Genomic DNA, 20,696 nt, shown 5'->3' on the forward strand with positions numbered 1-20,696 from the left:
ACACTCCAAAGCGGGACCTAAACGCCGCGGCGGTCGGTCAAAATTCGGCTAATAATAACTGAGGGGGCGCACTTGGTATTTGTATTTGTTTAGGCGGTAAAAATGCGAGCTTCGTAGTCGCTGTTTGCCTGGGGACACAGAGAGGGAGGCAAGGGGGGTGGGGGGCAAAAACATTTTAGTGTCAGTGACTACAGAAAATCGTGGCATGTGCGAGGCACACGCACTTGCCACTCGAAGTGGCAGGGAAATGTTAACCGCAAGTGCAACTCTCGTCAGACAATCTGCTGCAATTTCGAGAGATGAAGATGCGGAAGGGCGAAACTCTCGAGTCTGTGTGTGTGTGTGTGTGTTCGCCTTCGCGAACAAAAACAAATAGATAAACAAACGAGGCGAGCAACCACTGCAAACTGAATTTGTGTCGCGAAGGGGCGCAGGAAAAGGCGCATAGTTCTCTAATTTAAAAATGATTAAAGCGGGTTGCCAGCTCGTCTCTCTCTCGCCCTGTAATCCAACACTCATCCAATGAATTAGTAGGGAAAAACACGGCATATGCGACAACAGCAGCGAGCGGGGGTGGCCACCGGACTGTGGACTCATGGACTCATTCATCACTATCAGCGTACTTGCAGGACGCGGAGCTGTAAAAATGCATGTAGCCGTGTACACGCAAAAGTAATAACAATAACTACCTAGAAGAACTGCCACGGAGAGCAACCGGCAATCATTTCATCCACCGGCGAATGCTGCCACTTGCCACAGCGTCAAGGACGAGTGCCTCTGACGTCATCAGCATATGTGCATTGTTTTTGTTGCGGGTCTACTTGGCTTGTCTCCCGCCTCAGACTCATCCAGCCCATCCAGCCGGAAGCCAGGGCAAGCCAAACAGATAATCAGAAATTAATTTCACTGCAACCAGTCCAGGCAGCGGGTTCACCCCTCCCTAACCCCTGTCCCCCCGCCCCCTGCTGAGCATAGGTAGTAATGCGGCAGCAGCATCAATGGCACATGTAAAATTATGATCATCCCTTATTATCCCGTTTGTTGGGTTCATAATTCCCTTCCCTTCGCTTGCCCTCGTACAGAACGCCGAAAAAACATTAACAGCCTTGCCCTTCCGCCCAACTGAAGCTCCCTAAGTCCAGGGATAACAACAACTATCCGCAAAGGATACAACCAACGCCTTGGCTCAATGTCAACTAGTTACCAGTTGGGATCGACTCACACCGAGTGTGAGTCGGCTTTTTGTGGGACAAGTGCAGCTAATTATAGCCCAAGCTCGTGTCCGGACACGGACCCAGATCCAGCGCGGGACAACGTCCTTCGTCAAGGATTTTGCGCTCTAATGGACTTTCTATGTCTGGTGAATACATTTTTTATACGTGTATTTTCAATATCTATGTTACATTATATTGAATATAGGGACAAATATACAAAAGTACAGTAAAAAGCCTATAAACATATAATTAAACGTAGTTAAAAGGAAGTTAGTTTGTCAGAAACTATAAATATTAATCCCACAAGCTGTTTTTGACCTTTGACTATGTCAAGCAGGTTCAGGAAAAGTAAATAAAGTTTTCAAAATAAATATTTTAATACTTTATTTTCTCTTCAGTAATGCTTAATTTGAAGATATTTATTCGTAAGGAATTTGTAATCCCGAATAGTGAAAAGTATCTGAAACTATTAAGTATGTTAATAATTATCTGAATTATTTCAATCACAGCCTAAATCGAACTATGCCAGATTAATTTGTTTGTGGAAAACCCCAAAAAGGGGCAATTTCTGCCTTTATATGTGTAACACCCGCATAAAAATGTGGCGACAGAAAGCCGTAGAAGTAGATTCCATTGAGAAATTCCGAAATGCTTGGCCAGTAACAATGCTGAGCTGGGGATTTGGACAGGAAGCCATCAATCATCGTGGCGGCCAGAGATGAAACAATTAGTGAAAATTGGAAATCTGGAGCAAATCTGACTGGCAAAGTGCCCCTAAATGGCGCATCTAATAAAAAACTAAACGGCAGCCACTAAAACTGGAGTCAAAGCGTTTAAACTACGATTTATCACACAGATCTGGCTGGCATCCGTCCAGAGCCAGGAGCAGCAGCAGCAGCAGGAGCAGCAGGCGCAGGCAGGATATCAGAAAAAAAAGAAACACAACGGAAAGCCAACAAAAAATCAACAGACAGCAACAAAAAACGAGTGTTGATGTGACGGGCCCAAACCGGTGGGAAAATGGCCAGGAGATGGTAATGAAAGCTGAAGCTGGATCGGGAGCTGGAGTTGGAGTTGGAGTTGGAGTTGGAGCTGGAGTTGGACATGGAAGTGGCGGCTGAAGAGTTGCCGATTGACGTGGCTGTTAAAATTTAAACGCTGCGCATAAAATGGTTGAACATTGCGCCCTTAAATGCTTTGTTTTTTGCAAATTGTTATTATCGCTTTTTAAATAAAAAGCGCAGCGGCTTTTGCATTATTTACGCGCTTGCATGCTGCATATTTAACGTGAAAATAAAAATCTCGCCAAACAAGATAAATTATCGCAGCCAGGCAACATACGACTACAGTAAAAACCAGCGTAAAAAACAAAATAAAAAGCCGTTGTTTATAAAAAAAAACTGCGAATCGAGGGTTACTCTTAATTTATTAAAGCGCCATTTATCAGCGCAGCCCCGGTCCAGGGTAACGCATAAATTGCAGAGCGCAGGACCCGAGACCCGAGACCCGAGACCCGAAAAGCACATCAGGACTCGCGTGAGGAGCTATCTGCACATCTGCATGGCATATGTCCTTGTATTCGGAATTCTCTCTGAGCTCGCTAGGAAAACATTTTTAAAATACGTACATACATACATATGCATTTGCAGATAATATTAAAACCATTTTAAACATATTCCGTTTAATATAATATTAAAAAAGTAATATTATATCAGAGATTTCATCAGAAACTTAAATTTCAAAGGCATTGGGAATGGGCCAAAGATACTATTTCACAGGTAGACAATTAAGTGTGTGTGTGTGTGTACATACCTACACATGTATGTATGTATATGTGGAACTGATGTGTGCAAATGTGTGCAGACAACAACATTTGCATAATGAGCGCGATATAAAGGGCAGTTTTTTTTGCTTTGTTGCCCCACGGTGCGGCGCCAACCGCAGAAATGGAAATGCACTTGCCGTGAAAGCATTTTTAATCGTATTGCCAGCAGAGACAAGTGCATGTATATGTGTACATGTACACACACGCACACACACACACATGGATATGTGCAAGCAAATCAGCAGCGCAAATGGCGGCTGTTTGGAGAGTTTCTGTACAATCTGTTAAAATGTACTGAATTGCCAACAGCAATAACAGTTATAAAAACAAAAGCAATTGTTCATATGGATAAAATGGCAAAATGAAATGTGAAATGTGTTATTAATCGAAAATTTTCACGCTTTATTTTTAAGTGTTGACACACAAATTAATATTATCGCTTAATTAACACGATGCAAGCGCACAAAGGAGCATCGCATGCGAATGAGTGAGAGCGAGAGGGAGAGACAAATGCTGATGCGTGCGCATTGAAAAGAGCGAGACATATGTGTGCGTGTGATCTATGTGTTGTTGCTTGTGTGCGTCAATATGCATTAGTGATGAGCACTATTGCAATCTAGCGTGCAGTCGCAGTGAGAAAAGTGTTGTTAAGTGACTGCATTTACGATAGGAGATCATACAAGAAAATCACACTCGCGTCCCAGTCACTTTTCACAGTAGCAGCTATTTGCATACGTACAGTTACATTTGAGTGTTTGCGCATCTCTAATATTTGTGCAGTGCTGCAATTGGGCAGCTCAGCTGCAGCAACGGCTTTTTAGGCGACTCATTAGCTCGCGCCGCGAACAGCCTGCACAATTTTGGGCTGTTCCTGCTGCACAGTGTCCACATCCAGTTATCTGGCTGCATTAATCGCCGCCTATCGGGCAACAGGAATCTCCCTATACTGTTTTTGGGTTTAGAATTTCGATGCGCTTTTTTGGCCGGCCGCATAATGCGTGTAAATCGCGATAAGCGCGATTTTGGCAGCGGGCCTGCCAACCAAAGGATTTTGGGCAGTTGTCGCAGTTGGCACTCGCTTTTGTTTTATGTTTATGCCGGGCCCACAGCCAGGAGCAGGACCAGGCCAGGACGGGAACGCGAACACGCTGTGAAATATGAGCGCAAATGAAGCGAATGCCGCACCAATTGAGTCGTACGCATCCTGAGCCTCCTGGTCCTCCCCCTCCCCTTCCCCCTCCTGATGCTGCTGCTGCTGCTGGTCGTTAGCTCAAATTGCAATTGCGCCGCCTTCGTGGCGGTACGGGCCTGGCGGTTGGTCGCGTTGTATTGCCAGTTATCTGATCGAATGTAATTATGATTATGACGATGATTTGCAACATTGCCAGCCTCCTGACAAGGACGAAACAGCCAGCGCAGTGATAAAAATCGCGGGCTAGAGGCAAGGGTTTTCGAGTTCCCCTCTCGGTGCGCGGCACGTGACAATTGTCCTGCTTTTTCATTGCTTTCACATCAATGCCTAAGACAATGTCTCACAGCGCACTTGGCTGCTGTTTAATCGCATTGCTGCTACAGTTTCGAATTTCACTTTGCCGCCACCCGGCCCTGATAAGCGAGGTTATCCCTGGCTCACGTCTGCCTCCTTGTTTACCTGTTACGCACCGTTTGTGCTTCAGATAAAACGCTGCGCCCACCGCCTGCCACGTGTATGCAAAAAACAAAAAAAAAAAAGAGCACAAAGGGGATGACATCTGACCAACTCGAGCTCTATATGTAGTATACAACCTATGGAGTGCAGCTCCGTCAGCCTCAGTTGAATGCTAAAATCCAACTAATCCGATCAAATGATTGTTCTTTTTGTTAGCCCTCATTCCCGTTGACTCTGGCAATTGCAACTCATTTTAAACTCGTCTGACAACTGACAGGCACTTAAATGTTGCTCGGACCGGGGTAGCTAACATACGACAAATACTTGGAAAAGTTTTCAAGTCCATTTAAAAAACAGTCGTAAGTACATATAGATGTTTTTTGTAAAAACATATTTACTTTAGTTATAGTATTTTATCTTAAATATTTTAAATTTGTATATTTATAAGGCAGATCAGGACTATCCGTAATATGTTTGTCCGTCTCGTAGAGATTTAAAAAAAGAAAATTTTTTCTATTTTAACAAAAATATATTTTGACAATTTGTCTTTTAAGCATACCTCGAAGATTATAATCGCTAAAATTGGGATTTAGATTCTCGTATATATAAGGCAGAAATATTTCGTTGTTTGGATACCTCCCCCATTCTTCATCAGCTTGCAAACACGTTTAAGAAGTTTAATAATGATCGGACTATAAGCACCGAAGTTTATTTAGACCGCATTTCCCATACCAAATTTTTGTTTTGTGTATGCATCTATAGAAGGAAGCTAAACTGTTTTTATCTTCATCTTGGAACTAGGGTATCAGGGTATCTCCTAGTCGGGCACTACTGATTAGAGCACTTTTTCTTGTTATACTGTTGATTTATCCACACTTATACCTTCATTGTACATTGTTATCATGTACTTTGTATTGCTAGAGTATTTAGTTTTCGTCAAGCTGAAGGTGCTTGGGTTTTTATCGTTTGAAAATATGCAAAAATGTTTACATTAAATGGGTTTCCTCATGATTTTATGTTGGGTAAATTCCTCATTCCTATTTTTAGTTATGCGATAATTTTTAATTGCCGTAAAATTCTTTGGAAACACGCTCAACATAAGCAAAGAAACTAATCGCCAATCGTTCGAATCGTTCGATATTCACATTATTCGGGAATCAAATACAACAACATTTTTTGGTCCTTAATGGAATTGCTGCGAAGCTTGTTATGTTTTTGCTTTCGCTAAATATTTTGCGATTAAATTTCACATAATGGATGCCTGACACTGGTGACCGGCTCCGGCTCCGGCTCTGGCTCCGGTTCGGGGAGGTATCGATAATTTGTGGATAAATTTATTGCGATCGGGTGAAAGCAACGCCCACAACGGACGACAAAATAATGGAATGCCAAGAAAGCACGAAAGCAAACGAGAGGCGAACAAACGACAAACGTCTATAAAAATTTGTCACTCGAGAAATTAATTGCCCTTGAAAAAGGGGACTACGGGCAGAAGGCATCAGGCAGAAGGCATCGCACACGCATTAGGCGCACACAAAGCTGACATATGGTGCACTGCAGCAAGGAATACGCACATCCACCGGGCACCCACAACAAAGCGCATTAACCATGTTCGATTGGATTGGACGCCCGCCCCTGGCCCAGTCTCAGTCACACCCCTTTCGGAGGCGCGACTGACGCGGCGACGCGTCGTGTGAATGAATTGCTCGTTTGGCTGGCCAGCAGGAGCAGGAGCTCCAGGTTCAGCTTCGGGGCTAGGACCGTTTGACGACTCAATTTATTGGCAGTGCGCGCCGAGAACTTGCACAGAGGACACACTTAATTAGCCGTGACAATCAATTTCAAATGCAACTTATGCTCGAATCAGCAAAACCCAAAGCGAGTGCACACGGGCAACAGAAGGATCGGCAACCAAGTGGAAGGAATTAGTTTTCGATTGCGTGGCAAAAAAAAACACTCGACTAAAAAATGAGCAGCAGCAGCAGCTCGTTTCTGGTCTGAATGGGGTGGAAGAAAATGAACTCTAAGTGCATTGAAATTAATCTCTATTAAACTAAGCTAAGCAATCGCATTAAATGCAACATCTGCAAGGGAATATCAAGCTTTTCAATTGATTATAGCCCAGCTATTCCTGTTTCGGTCAAAGGTCAAATTGTTCTCAACGAACTGCCAAACCTTGTCTTTGGATGAAATAGTTGGGGAAATCGAAAATAAACACTTTTCCGCGAAATGAGTTTAAAATTCTGTCCAAATTATGAATTCAATGGAAAAGAAGCAATCGCATCACATTTTGTATGACATTATATTTATATATATTTATATATTCTATTTTATAAGCATGTCTGGTAATAAAAACTTACCGCTTTGGTTACTGAATCGATGAGTCTCACAAAAATGTCCTGCTCCTGTCGTGCGCCTGCAAGGAATATTCATTTAAGAGTTGGTCAACAATTCTGTAACTCGATCACTTACCATTGGCGTAGAGCAGCTGCAGGCGATACTGGATGCCATTGTTGGTCTTTGTGGAATCCGATTCCGAATCCTTTTCGATGAAGCCAATGAAGGCGGTGCGCTCGATCTCGATGGGCTGGCCGGCGCGATCGTAGAGCGCGATCACAAAGTGAAAGAAATTGGACTTGCGCAAATTGCTGGGCGGCTGCTTCTCAAAGTGGGCGCGCCCGATGCCAAGACTGCAATTAGAAGGCGAAAAAGTGTCTCTTTAAAACTGGGCCTAAACATACGCGCCATCCAATTATGCCATTAGCACTGTAAGCGCAGGGCCTGCTCGGGCAATTAGCCGTGCTCCGTCCCAACTAATATGCCTCATTGTTTGGCACAACTCAATTACTTGACAGTGACATTTAACCAGCAGCCGGTGGCCGGTGGCCGGTGGCCAGTGACAGCTATCATTAAAAGCGCATAAGCAACTTCAACGTGACACAATAATCCTGATGAATAAAGGAATTAACACACACCAGCTTCAAGGGGGGCGATGGGATGGGTCGGGACTTGGCCAGAGACCGGGACCGCAATGAGACTGAAACAACAACAAATATTTATGTTATGTGGGCCAAGCAAACACTGTAATTATAAGGCCAACGTCAGGACGGGCCAGGACCTTAACATGGCCATGGACATGGGCCAAAGGCTTGTCCACTCCATATGCCAAATGTCAACAGTGCAGCTCCTGCGACTCCTGCTGCTCGCCTTATGGCAGACTCGTGTCTCTGTCTCTCTGTCTCTCTGTCTCTGTGTCTGGGGCTGTCAGCGCAATTACCGGACAATGCTAACTACCTGGCTGCGACCCTCGGACACGGCCGAGTAGTCAAGTCGAGTCGTGCTGCGCTTTCGTTTCATATGCATAACGAACAATTTAATTTAGAAAATGCTGATTTTATCAGATTTCTATTATTTATTCAGGCAAATGTCAAGAAGTATCGCGCGTGCCCCTCTGCTCCACTTTCCCCCCCCCCCCCCCCCCGCTCGTCGCCTGCAATTATATACACATTTGCCAAAGGATAATGCCAGTGGACTTGTTCAAACTGGGGCCCAGCTAATGATAGACGCAATGATAAATCGTTTGAAAAATTATCTACCCCGCACCCAAAAAAAAAAAACCAAATAATACGCGGGCTGCGACTCACTTTTAGTTGTGCAATCAGAAAAATATTATTTTGCTTCAACTATTTGTTTTACTTTTCTCTTTTCTCAGCAAATAATTATACTTTTTGTTTGAACAGCTTGGATTCAGTCCCAGAGGCATTCCCTGAAATTATTTCGACTGCGACACATATTGATTAGATCGAGTATAATCTATAGCTCTAGGCTATAATTCTGTTTGAGTGTAAGACTTTGATATATTTTGTTAAAATACATTTGAGAATTGTCCGACTGGGCTAGAAAAAGCTTTCGTCTGGTTCGATCGTGGGTCTTGACAACATTTTTCAATTTTAATCATTAGTTTAAGCATTAGGAGGTGGATTTGAAGAAATCCTGAGATCCTTCATCGACTCAGTTCTAATTTAACTCCCAGTAAAGATAAAAGTTCTCGACTTTATGCAATTGGGAACTCTCGTTGGACATAAATGCAATTTCAATTTAGCAATTTTGCGAAAACAAATGAAATTAGACAATTTGTGGCTGAGGCCGAGTGCTAAAATCGGCCACTGCAACAGGGATAGGCCAGCAAACAGGGAACAGTACCAATGCACAGAGGCGATGGGAACGGGGACCGCATGATGTTCGAGCTGGGGAAAATACGACACATAAATGCCAGACATGTTACATTCCGGGCGAAAGGTTATTGTTATGGCGCCAAACGGTTCCAAAAGTGAACAGCAAAATAACCCAACGCCAGTGAGAGTTGGCAAATAAAAAAAACTGCGACTGTACAACGTCCTGTTCCTCCCACTCCACCTCTCCTCCCACGCCCACTCCCACAGCGAATGCGGAGATTGGGTCTGGGAGCTAAGCACTCGATTGTTGACTTTTCCGACTTGGTCGTCGCATTGTGGACTCTTTCATTCTATGGCTTGTTTGCACTTGCCGCCAATTTGCGAAAAACGTTTTGTGGCCGTTTTGCTGTTGATTTTATTATGCCAACATTTAATTGTCGGAAATCGATGCCCAGGTGACCAAACGGACAGGTGCGGGCAAGGGGAACGCGGGGCGACTCGTGGTCACGTTTTGCCTATTCCGCGCACGTGAATTTCCACATGCTCCACTTTTTTTCTTTGAACTGCTTGAACTGCACTAAATTCTCATCGAATGTCCTTTAAAAAGGACACTTTATTTGGAAAATGGTCGTGGAGCACATTTTATAGCCATTGTTGCATTGTTTCCAGCGGCTGCCGCCTCGATTGCAGTTCGCAGCAATCTTTGTTGAAATAAATTTCAAATATTTCTGATTTATGATCGAATTTGTTGCCGCCCAGCCTTTTGCTTTTTGTTGCCTGTCTGAACAAGTACTTAGTACAATATGTGACAATAGATAGATAAATAAATAAATGGCCAAAGTGTAGCTCGCAAATATTGAGTTGCCCGATAATTGTGTGCAATTTATTCCCTGGCCAAAGTTTTGCGATGCATTGTTAAAAACTTTCTTAACTTTAATCAGGGACAATAATGAAAGCAGCTAAACTCGAGCTCAATTGTAAACTACACTTGCCAACAAGAAAATGATAGTATTTTGATTAAAATGAATAATTGCGTTTTTTTTTTAATGATATGTTCTCAATTTAAAACCAATTCAAATGTGTTTTTTACGGTTTCAAAACCAAAGTAAGATTAAATGTACTACACAATTGTTAGTTAAAGTTTAAGTTAAAAGTAAGCTAATTAATACTTGGTAATGCATTACGTGACATTATAATTACATCGTGACAAAACAAAACTTGTATAAAAAAACAAATAATAATGCGAGTGAAATTGTGTTCACATTTGGTTAAAATATGATTTCATTTTAATGTTAAGAAAATACAATTAACAGCAATCAAAAGAATTTAAGAGCAGTATTTCACTTGGCAAACCGAGTTAAATGAGTTTAACACAAAAACATTTTTATACAATATTTTCGAGCCACAAAAATATGAAACCTTTAAAGAACATTCCCTTTTTTTTTTTTTTAAACATCATGAGGTATAGATAGATTAAGTTCTGTACAGAATGAATGGAATAAGTTTTTCTTTGAATATATTATTTTTTCGCACTATTAAAATATTCTACACTATTTCAGTTGAAGAGTGTCTATATCTACATATATCTGATATATTTCATAGTATGCTCATATCTCTCGGATTTACCTCAGATCACAGCGCATTATCTTATTGTTTGTATTGTTCGGTGTCTGATTGTGATTATGATCCTGATTCAGATTGTCCTCGTGCTGCAAATGCAGATGATGCTGTCCCTGTCTACTGCAGTGACTGCTACTGCAACTGCTGCTGCTATTGCTACTGCTACTGCAGGTGTGATTGTGACCGTTAGTGCTCAGGTGTGTGTGGGATTGTGTTAGTTGTTGCTGCTGTTGCTGTTGATTTGCCGTCGCTGAATGCACCGAATGAAAGCCCGCTGTCATCTTCGCACTCGCAGTCGCACTTTCGGTTTCGGTTTCGGCCACGCGCGCACTTCTTCTGGGCGCGAACATCTCACGCAAGAAACATCTCAGAGGCAACTAAACAAACGCGCCGCAAAGAGGAGAAGCTTTCGCGAGAAGTTGAAAGCAAAGAATTGCCGCAACCCCTCGGCCGGGGGCGCTCTTCTTTTTGTAATTCAATTGAAATGAACGCCAAGGCGAAAGTAAAAGCGAAAGTGAAGCGCCAACAAAAACATCCCTTTAAGCGTACGGGCTACAAAAAGCACGCCAGCTCAAAGGCAAAGCAGCTCACGTCCCGTCGGAGCATCCCGGCATCACAAGTCAACCCCCGGAAAGTGCGTGCGGCCCCCCCTCAAAAAGACGTCTAGTCCAGCGAGCTTGCTTTCGAGTGGAACTTTGAGTGGAATTTGGTGTTTTGTTTAACCTGCGCCTTGCTGAGTCTGTGGCGGGTTACGGGGGCTGCGGGGGCACTCGGACGTCCGCTCATAAAAAGCCCCTTGTTTGACTGACTAACTGACTAACTGACTACGGTATTGGGAATAGCTCCCCCCGGGGCATTCGTATCGGTCATGCCGGCTTTGGCAAAAGTAAACAAACGCTTTTTTGGAGACTTTTTGTTTGTCCAAACTTTTTGTTGCCGCAACATGCGAAATGTTGCCGAAGGCATTCGAAAATGTTGCCTATATTTCGATAGGCATCAAATTGATAATACGACCAGAAGAAGATTTGAAGAATTTGGTATATGGCATATGGATATAGGGATTATTCTTTGCGAAATAATAGAGAATGTACTTTTAAGTACTTTTAAATCTATTCCTTTGTTGATTTCATTACAGGCAACGCTCAAATTGATGAACATTTATAAACATTTAGGAGCTAACTTACGTATCTTACAGGAAGTTAAATGCTCCCATGCACAGGTGAAATTGCACAGACTATAATTGAGAATTCAGCTGGATCCAGAATGGATATGTTGCTATTCTGTTCTTTTCATTTACTCAATTAAGCAAAAATTCTCAACAAGTTTAGGCTTTACATTTATTTAGATTGTTAAGCAATCCAAATATCATACTGATATTATTACAAAGGGGAAATTGTACAGACTAGAATTCCTGTTCCTTGAGAAAAGAGACTCTCGGTCACAGTCTTTGACTAGCTATAAGCTTGGATTTCACATACTCGCTTAAGCTATAATTCTCAATAAGTTTAAGCTAAACATTTATTTATATTGTTTAGCTTTTCAAATATTATATTCATGTCTGGTTTCAACACTTGTTCACTTCACTTACTTGGTCTGATCGACGACTGGCTGCATGGCCCAGCGTCCGCCGAGGGGCTCCTCCTTGAGCGATGTCATCGGTCCGCGCGGCTGATTCATGTCCGCCGCCGTGGGTGGCAGGCTGAACATCAAGCTGCCCGCGGATCTGGGGCCCGCGGTGGGATAGAGCTTGCGTCCCCACTCCATGCCCAGCTCCAGCGTGGGCCACGGGGAGGCCGAGCTAAAGCCCGGCACCGGCTCCTCGGAGCGCAGCTTGAAGCTCTCGGCGCTGGTCAGGGGCGCTGTGCTAGCGAAGTGATGGTGCTGGTGGAGATCAGCGTACGGGTAGTCGCTCACTTTACTGTAGTTGCTCGCGGCGGGCGTTGTTGCAATTGTGGCAGCCGTGGTGAATGTTGTTGTTGCCGGCGCTGCTGTTGCAATTATTGCCACGATTTGACACTAAGCACAGATTCTGTTTCTGTTTCTCTGGGTCACTCGATCTCTCTCTCTGGAGAGGCACGGCAATCAATAGAGCGCGACGCGGATACGGTTCACGGACACGGACACGGCCACGGATACAAATACAGATATAGTTGCGGATTCAGATACAAATCCAGATACAAGTGCGGAGGCTGAGCTCTTAATCTGATACCGGCGCACAAATCGACACTGAAGGCAATTGTAATTGGGGGTTTTGGGCCCGTTTTGATTTGAACCCAGTATTGGTATTATTTGTGTGTGTAGGTGTGGTGTACATAGATGTATGTGCGGGTGTGCCTCTGTGTGTTGGTAAGTGCCAATGCACCGCGGAGAATTTGGGATTTTCGGAAAATTGGTCTCGCAACAAGTTTAAGCGGCGCGCGCTACCGTCCCGAGTGGCTGTTAAACCCCAACTGAATCCGAGTCCGCTGCGATGCTGCTGCAACGGCCAAGGCAACTGCGCAGCTTCGAGCTGCGAACAGCGACGCCAACAGCAGCGAAGGCAGCGCAATTGAAGCCGCAACGACCAACGAGAGTTGAAGTCGCGGTGGAAACGAAACGAGCGTGCGCCGCAGGAGCACAGCGGGCGGTTGTCGGCGCAGAGGACGGCCCGGGGGCTGGGAGAGGTGGCATTGCAACAATAAGACATGACTGCGACTAAGCGTGAGGCATGAACGAACGAATGGAAATCTAACCTATCGCTGGGAGTGGTGGTTTTTCAGGCCGGGCACAGAGCATCGCACAGGCCAAAGGGAAACCTGTGCCCGTCCGCCGAGAGCCGAACTGTCAGCAACCATCCACCAACGATGACGATGACGACGCGACGGCAGCAGGCGAGGACGTAAGCCAGACAGAGAGCCAAGAGCCAACAGCCAGAGCGAGACGCAGCTCAAGAAGAGAGTGTGAGAGAGCGGGAGAGAAACAACTTCAGAGCATAATTACAAACACATAACTGCGCGCGAGTGTATGCATTTGTGTGCGTGTGTGTGTGTGTGGGACTAGGACGCCGACGCTGACCTGTTGTGGGGCTCTGGAACGCTGTGAATTGGCACAGAGGCATTGACGGCGCCTCCGTCTTCTGCAGAGTCCAACTGGGTGCCCGGTTAGCCCCTGGTCGAGAGGCGTGTTGCCAGACAGCCGCGTTGTGCCATTGTTTGGCCCAAGTCCACCAGGTCCCCCTGGCTCGCTGGCTCGCTGGCTTATCTATGGCTATTCCCAGGCAACTGCTGCCAACATTCTAGGCCCTAAGAGCCGCGCCAGCCGCAGCTGCAGTAGCCAAAGTGTCAACGCCCCATCCCAGCGCAGCACGCAGCAAGCCATTTGGGAATCGAAACAAAATGTCATTGTGTGCCCGCCGCTGATTGGCCAATCTGGTTTCAACGGGACTTAATCCATCAGCCAAAGAGAGCACGTTGCTGCCGTGAGAGCGAGACTGCTGCTCTTAGCCGTGTGTCAACAAAGCAGTGCAGCGCGGCAAGCAGTGCGCAGCGAAACAAACGGAACAATGAAACTGAAAAGTAGTTTCAATGCGCGTAAAATTTAAAAAATAAAACAAGTTTTTGCCAAACCGAACTGATGGAAATGAACTGAACAATTTTTTAATATATGTCACATATTGACTATAGTTTTAAATTATGAATTAACAAACACAGTAAGCACCTCTTCCATATAAAAATGCTTTGGTCTATGTTATCATTACTGATGTGACCTTCAATGAACTCATAAATTTATTAAGTTTATTTATATTTAATTTTAAATACCTTTCTTATGATTATTATTAATTTTCATTATATTATAGTTGTGATTCAGATTTAAAGGCTAATACTTCCACCACAATTTCGTATTGTTTAATTGACTTTAACTTAAAAGTCAAACAAATAATGAACTTCTCTTGGATTTCCCATTCTATAAGCAAGTTGTCAAAGAATTTCGAGTACCTACTCGTACAACAACTGTTCCCACCTCCCGGATTAGCATCGGGCCGTGTCGTGTTAAAATTACAAACATAAGCGAAACCGCCCTCACATTTTCACGCCTCGTCAGGAAAAACAACGGGCAGTCAGTCAGTCAAACAATTTGCATTTTCCGCATTTGCGGTTTCTCACTATGCGGTCGTAGGGTCGATTCCATTCAGAGAGACGCCGACATGCTTCCGTGAATTAATGTGGGGGGGTGTTGTTAATCTCCTTACGGGCTGTCATGCTTGCATATGTATTTTCGAGTAGCCACAGCTAAAAAGTGCAGCAAATGCAGGGAGGCAAAAATATACCCGAACATGGATCTCAATATTTGTATTGAGTCGAATCCCCACAACTATTTTGTTCCAGTTGGCGTCTATTTCGGAAACCTAGTGACAGTCGAAATGTTTCCCAATAGAATAGGATGAGTCAATGAGGAGCGGAATTTCCAAGTACATCCATATTTAATGCTCGAATCAAAAGGGCAACAAACGATGTCCCCAGACGTCGCTAATTAACCAATTGCTGGAGCTAAGTTTCTCAACGAAGTCGACCCCCAAAACACACGAAATGATTTGTTTTTCCGCAAAATCCAAGAAAAAATTTGAATTTTACCGGGCCGACCGAACAGAAGCGAAAGTATGCGGCACTCATTAGCGCCGCGTCGACCACAAAATCCGTGCCAGGGTCTGCGACTTCGATGCTCCCGGGCGAATAGTCGCTCGCTCGGTCGCTCGCTCGGTCGCTTGGTCCAACTCCAGCGGACGTTCGATTAACCCCTTTTATCACGCGCTATTCTCCACGGGCACTGGCCCAGGGGCCGGGGCCGGGACCGGGACCGAATTTTGTTCGCCGTCGCTGGCAGCTGTCATAGAACACCTCACCTCAACTCACTCCGCCTCACTCCGCCCCGCCTCGCCTTGTCGTACTCCCTCCCAGCCCTGGCAGTTGTTTGTTTTTGTCGTCTGACTGCCGGCGACCATTCAAAATCATTGGGAACTCAAATTTGAATTGTTTTCAATTGGATTACATGGCAGGCTCACTAACCAATTGCTAAATAATTTGCTGGCAACTTAATCCCGTGCCCCTCAGCCTCAGCCTCAGCCTCGGTCTCGGTCTCGGTCTCAGGTCCGCGTGACTGACAATTAAATTCTCGCTGTGACTGTAACTGCGTGCGACTTAAGGGATTAGCAAAGTTGTCTTTTCGAATACTCGAACCGCGTCCTCATTATCACAAGCGCTTCCATTAAATGTGCGGATTGACTTTTAACCAAAACAAACAAAAGGACAATAAGCAGCAGAGATGTTCATCCAAATGACACCGATGACAGCCTCGGCTGAGCTGGGAGATTGCTGGTTTTGGAACTTGGCGAATAGTTAACTGCTCATAATTAAGATCTTAACGACAGACTGGATTCTGATTGAAGGAACTCACAATGAATCATTTACAGTATAACTTTAAGTGTACAGTTAGACAGATGGATTTTAATGTATGTTTAGAGCATAGAAGAAGGCGTTTTCGAATCCATTAAGTATATAGGTTTCTGATCAGTATCAGCATCATAATTCTAATGAATTAGTTAGTTTGCTTAACACTCTGTTAAAAGTAAAAAGCAATAACTTTCATCTTAATTAAGTAGTACGAACTAATGAACTAATTTGTAAGTCTTAATTAGCTTTCCCAAACGTTTCGATCAGTAAAATCGATTTGCGCAATTTATGCTGAACTAATTGAGTTCAACTCTCAGAAAATCTGAAAATAATTAAAGGCTTCAATAAAAAAATTAAAGTTAATATTGAGATTAGTTTTGACATACAAAAATTAATGAACCAACGTTGTTGTAGTATAAATAAATGTTATTTTTAATGTTATTATTATTTTTATTAGTATTATTAATATTATAATTATAGTATTACTTTTATTATAATGCTTTAATCTTACTAATATTAAGGGAGAGCTAATAAACCATCCACTTGCTCGCCTGGGTTTCGAATCTTAAGTTAAGATATTGGTTGGCTAAACAAATAATGTTTTTTAACATGCGAAACTTCCAAAAAAATCTTTAAAAATAAAAATTTGTTTTGAATTTCTAACATACAAACTGAAAGAATTATCGTCAATTAACCCAAGTTTCAAAGTGTATTATAATTATTATTATTATTAACATATTTATAATTATTATTGATATTATTATTATATTTTAATTTTAATAGGTTAAGATAAAACAATTTCTTGACAAGTCATGTTTTTAAAAATGTAAATCCTTCTTCTAATAATTAATTAATTAATTTGTACGCTTTCTTGGAAAGTGTGAATTTGATGAGTTTCCACATGATTTGGGCCGACGCCATTTTCCAATCGTAGCCATGAATAAATTAAATGTACATAATGCCCGAACAAGACTCGCATGTAAATGCCCCATTTGTCAACCATAAAGGAAAGGAAGGGAAAACAGAACAATATTGTTGACTTTGCCATATGCAAGACATTTACAGAGGCGAGCCATAAATAAGCCAGTGTCGTGAAGGAGAGGGGGGCAACTGGGTTGGTAGAAAGGAAATTTGAGGCGCGAACATTTTAATTAGTTTCCTTTTATGCATTTTCTCAAGTGTGCCGCTAGTCCTGGTCCTATTGGGATCCTGGCCGTAGCCGTTCCTCCTTCTGTTTCTGGGGCTGGCTGCAGACCAATATGCAAATTAGCTCTGAGTAATGTCGAGGGAAGCAGCAGCAGCAGCAGCAGCAGCAGCAGCAGGCCGAATGAGATGCGATACCCGCACACCGTAAGCATAAATCATTTTAAGTTTCTGGCTCTCTGATTCTATTGAGATTTTCTCTCAGGCGAAGATTCTGGAGAGTCAGCCGAGGCGCAGCGCAGCGCAGTCCAAGTTCTTCAAGTCATCATCATCATCTATTCATGGAATTTGTTTAAGACGCTCCGTGCTCTCTGTGGATTTGAGATGTTGTATATTGTCAAAACGGCAGATGCCGTCGGTTTGTTTAACAATAAAAGTATCTTTGGAAATGACAACATATGACAGTTGCTTTGTCTGCGATCCAAACAGAGGAGCGCGCAAGACCACCAAAGTTTCGATAGAAAAAGGCGATAGGATGCATGAAAGTTACAGATACTCATCCTATCAAAGAGAGAGAGAGAGAGAGAGAGAGAGAGAGGGAGAGAGTGAGAGCTCTCTGCACCTCCCGACGAACAGCCCTTAAGTTGTTGGCAAATTGCACTTGCCACAATCGAGAAATTACCCCCACCCGGACCGCGGGCACAAGTGCTGAAGTGTTTGCCACTTGAGTCAAGTTCGGTTTCGAGTGCAACTTGTTGTTGTGCCCCCGGACAAGGGGCTGGTCGAGCGGCGCGGCGCGGCGCGGAGCGGCGCGGCACGTGGCCGTCTTTGGCGGGCGGTAGTTTAGACAGTTGAGCTAAAAAACACAAAAGCCAAGTAAATTTAATTAAATTATCTCGAACACGTGTTTGACCAAATGCAACGATTTTGCAAAACAATCGAGACCAGTTTAAATATTTACAAAGCGCTTGCTAAACGTCGTCAGGGGGGGGTTTGGTATCGCCCTCTAAAAAGGTTTCGTTTACATAAGAGAAATATTTTCTTGTTTTTGTTTTTTATTTTTCTCAGATTTATTATGCTCTGCTGCTGTGCAGGGCTCTTTAAGAGATTCTCACAGCCCGTCAAGGTGTTTGAACTTTTTCGCACATCTCAATGGAGGCACTAGCCGGTAGCTTATCACCCGGCGCAGACCTGTTTCCCAGCCGAAGACAACAACAGCCTGGCGGAGAGCAAAAAGCATAACGCCAAATACAAGAAACAATATACCACAAAAAATAAGCAACAAAAATGACCATTTCATAAATATTTACCAGTTGGCCGGACTCTCGGTGCGATCTCGGTGACTGATAAGTTGAAGAAGGGAAAACAACTTTGGAGCATGCCATAAATACGAAACACCAAATAAGCGACGGCAGCCAAATCAAATGAAAAATCTGATGAAAAATGCGTTATTGAAAATGGTTTAAATTTTGGGTACAAAGTTCATTAGCTTCACAGCACAAGTGCCCAAAATTGGCAACGATTGATTCGTTTGGCCTGGCCAAAAGATTAAAGTTAGCCAAAATACAAAAAAATCACTCTCAGGCGCATTTTTAATTATGCGAACAAAAAAGATCACAAATTTAATTAAAGATATAAATTAAATACTTAAAAATTGTTACTAAAAATAAGTTAACATGTTGCAGTCGGATAAGGATATCCTCAGGATAAGACAGCTCAAAACAGGCTATCCGAAAAATATATGAATTATCAAATATATCAAAATAATAATCGATATAATTCTAAGTTAAGCAATGGGAGGGGGTTATCTAGAAGAGGATTGATTATAGTATGATATCTAAGATAAGATAATGTACGGGCATACGGAGGAACTGACAGACGATCAAGGTTATATTAATTCGCCCATTTATGCTGATCTGAAATGCATACTATATATATTTTAATGGGGAGAGTATATACTCTTGTCCCTTTTAAATGAATCTCTACGTAAAGATTAAACTGTCTTTTACAGGGTGTAATAAGTACTTCTAATTGTAAAATTAATTATCAGATTGACTATATGGTAAGAGTCATCGCGGGGAACATGATTATATCGTATAGTTTGTCATTATGTAGTTTGTATCATGTATTACCTTTGAGCTTTTACAATAATAACAATAATATACTTGTTAAATTTGTATTAATATAGTATTCATTAGTATAACATTTGAAAATATCCATAAGCAGCTCTTTTTAGGGATTTTCAGTTTCAGTTTCGTGCCCTTGGCTCGGGGAGAAGAGTTGAAATTGAGTAAAATTGTGTTTAAAATGATTAGTAAATTATTTAGAGCACATTCGGGGCAAGTTTACGATGTGCCTCATGCATCTCATTTGGGTTTAGTGGCTCCCGCTGGGAACGCCGAATGCATTCGAAAGCAGAGGAGGAGCAGAGGGAGGCGTGTGGCGGTGCGGGCGTTGTAAACATGCGTGTGCCGTGTGGGGATCCTCTGGAGAACCACAAAAACGCGAAGTGCTCGCATCATGCAACGCAGCGGTGGCATGGTGTTGGGGCACAGGGTTTGGCGGGATGATGATGGAAGCGGCAACGGCGATGGCGACGGCTGGGGAGACATTGCCTCTGGTCGCACGACACATTTACTAGATTAATTAGCTCATTTAGAGCTAACAATGTTCGTGTTAATTTCAACGAATTAAATGATAACATCGTCCAACAGACTGGACAGTGTCGATGGCCCCGCAACCACCTCCAGCTCCCACTCCGTTCTCGAGTGACATGTCACACTTTCGGCCACGGAATAGATGATGGCCCAAATGCTTGTTGACGCTAATGTCACTATTTACGGCCTGTTGCACAGTCGGGGGTGCCGCTATCGCTATCGATGCCACATTGTCGGAGCCGGAGCCGGGCTCGAGACTCAATTGCTGGCATTGTCGCTGCTCGTCGCGATTTGCATAATTTGAAGCACCGCACCCATCACACTTGGCCTGGCTAACGCCTTCCTCATTTGCGCCCCTTGCATAGCAAGGCCAAACAAATATAATTTGACTTCATTATGCGAACAGTTGTGCCTTTAGTTTTGGTAATTTATTTAAATTTTTTTGCCGCCACGTCTCGAGAGCCGCAACGATAGATTACCACGGGTCGTCCTGTCGTCCTGTCGCTGTCATCCCTGCCTGCAAAAAGGGGTTAATGCGCCCTTAAGCGAGAAAGAGAGGGGGAGAGAGAGAGAGAGAGAGCGAGAGAACACGACAGGAAATTCGTGAAAATGTTAATTTACGGGCAAGTGTGGAAAAAATTTGGTCATATGCGTTATTTGTAACTGTAATTTGAGTTTATTGTCTCTGGCTGGTCCTCGTCCTGGTCCTCGTCCTGGCCCAGCTGAGGCTGAGGGCAGGAGCAAGGAGCTAGCCAAAAATAATTAAATAAAAAATGTTTGTCAAAATAACATAAACAACTTCCAGTTGTGCGAGTGTATATGTGTGTGTGTGTGTGGATTTCTATGGCACATCCTTACGGTATTCATAATTAATTTTTGTGAAAATTTCAAGACTCATCATTACACTGCAATGGACCAAAGTGCAGGATACAACAGCGACTCCCTGGGGAGCAACCTTTTGGCCATTTAGTGCGTCCAGCCCAACACA

At 43.4% G+C, this 20,696-nt stretch overlaps 1 protein-coding gene across 8 annotated transcripts in view; it reads right to left on the reverse strand.

Moving 5' to 3' along the window:
* The window catches only part of kn (knot), a 35,791-nt gene extending 22,591 nt beyond the window's left edge, over positions 1-13,200 (reverse strand). For 2 of the 8 annotated variants that reach the window (XR_010436854.1, XR_010436852.1), the window contains exons 1-3: positions 12,071-13,200; positions 7,160-7,377; positions 7,048-7,103 (exon numbers count right to left, since the gene is read on the reverse strand). Coding sequence is in view for 4 of the 8 variants with exons in the window: in XM_064687286.1 (XP_064543356.1) it covers positions 7,048-7,103; positions 7,160-7,377; positions 12,071-12,246 (450 nt within the window). In the remaining 4 variants the exon portion in view is untranslated. The remainder of the gene's footprint in view (positions 1-7,047; positions 7,104-7,159; positions 7,378-12,070) is intronic. The other 6 variants (XR_010436855.1, XR_010436853.1, XM_064687286.1 and 3 more) reach the window with 4 other exon arrangements.
* Between the last annotated feature and the right edge of the window lie 7,496 nt (positions 13,201-20,696).

Source organism: Drosophila montana, unplaced genomic scaffold (assembly GCF_035044405.1).
Source record: "Drosophila montana isolate Dmon_TW-CO22-7 unplaced genomic scaffold, ASM3504440v1 contig_3200_1, whole genome shotgun sequence".
Classification (NCBI taxonomy): domain Eukaryota; kingdom Metazoa; phylum Arthropoda; class Insecta; order Diptera; family Drosophilidae; genus Drosophila; species Drosophila montana.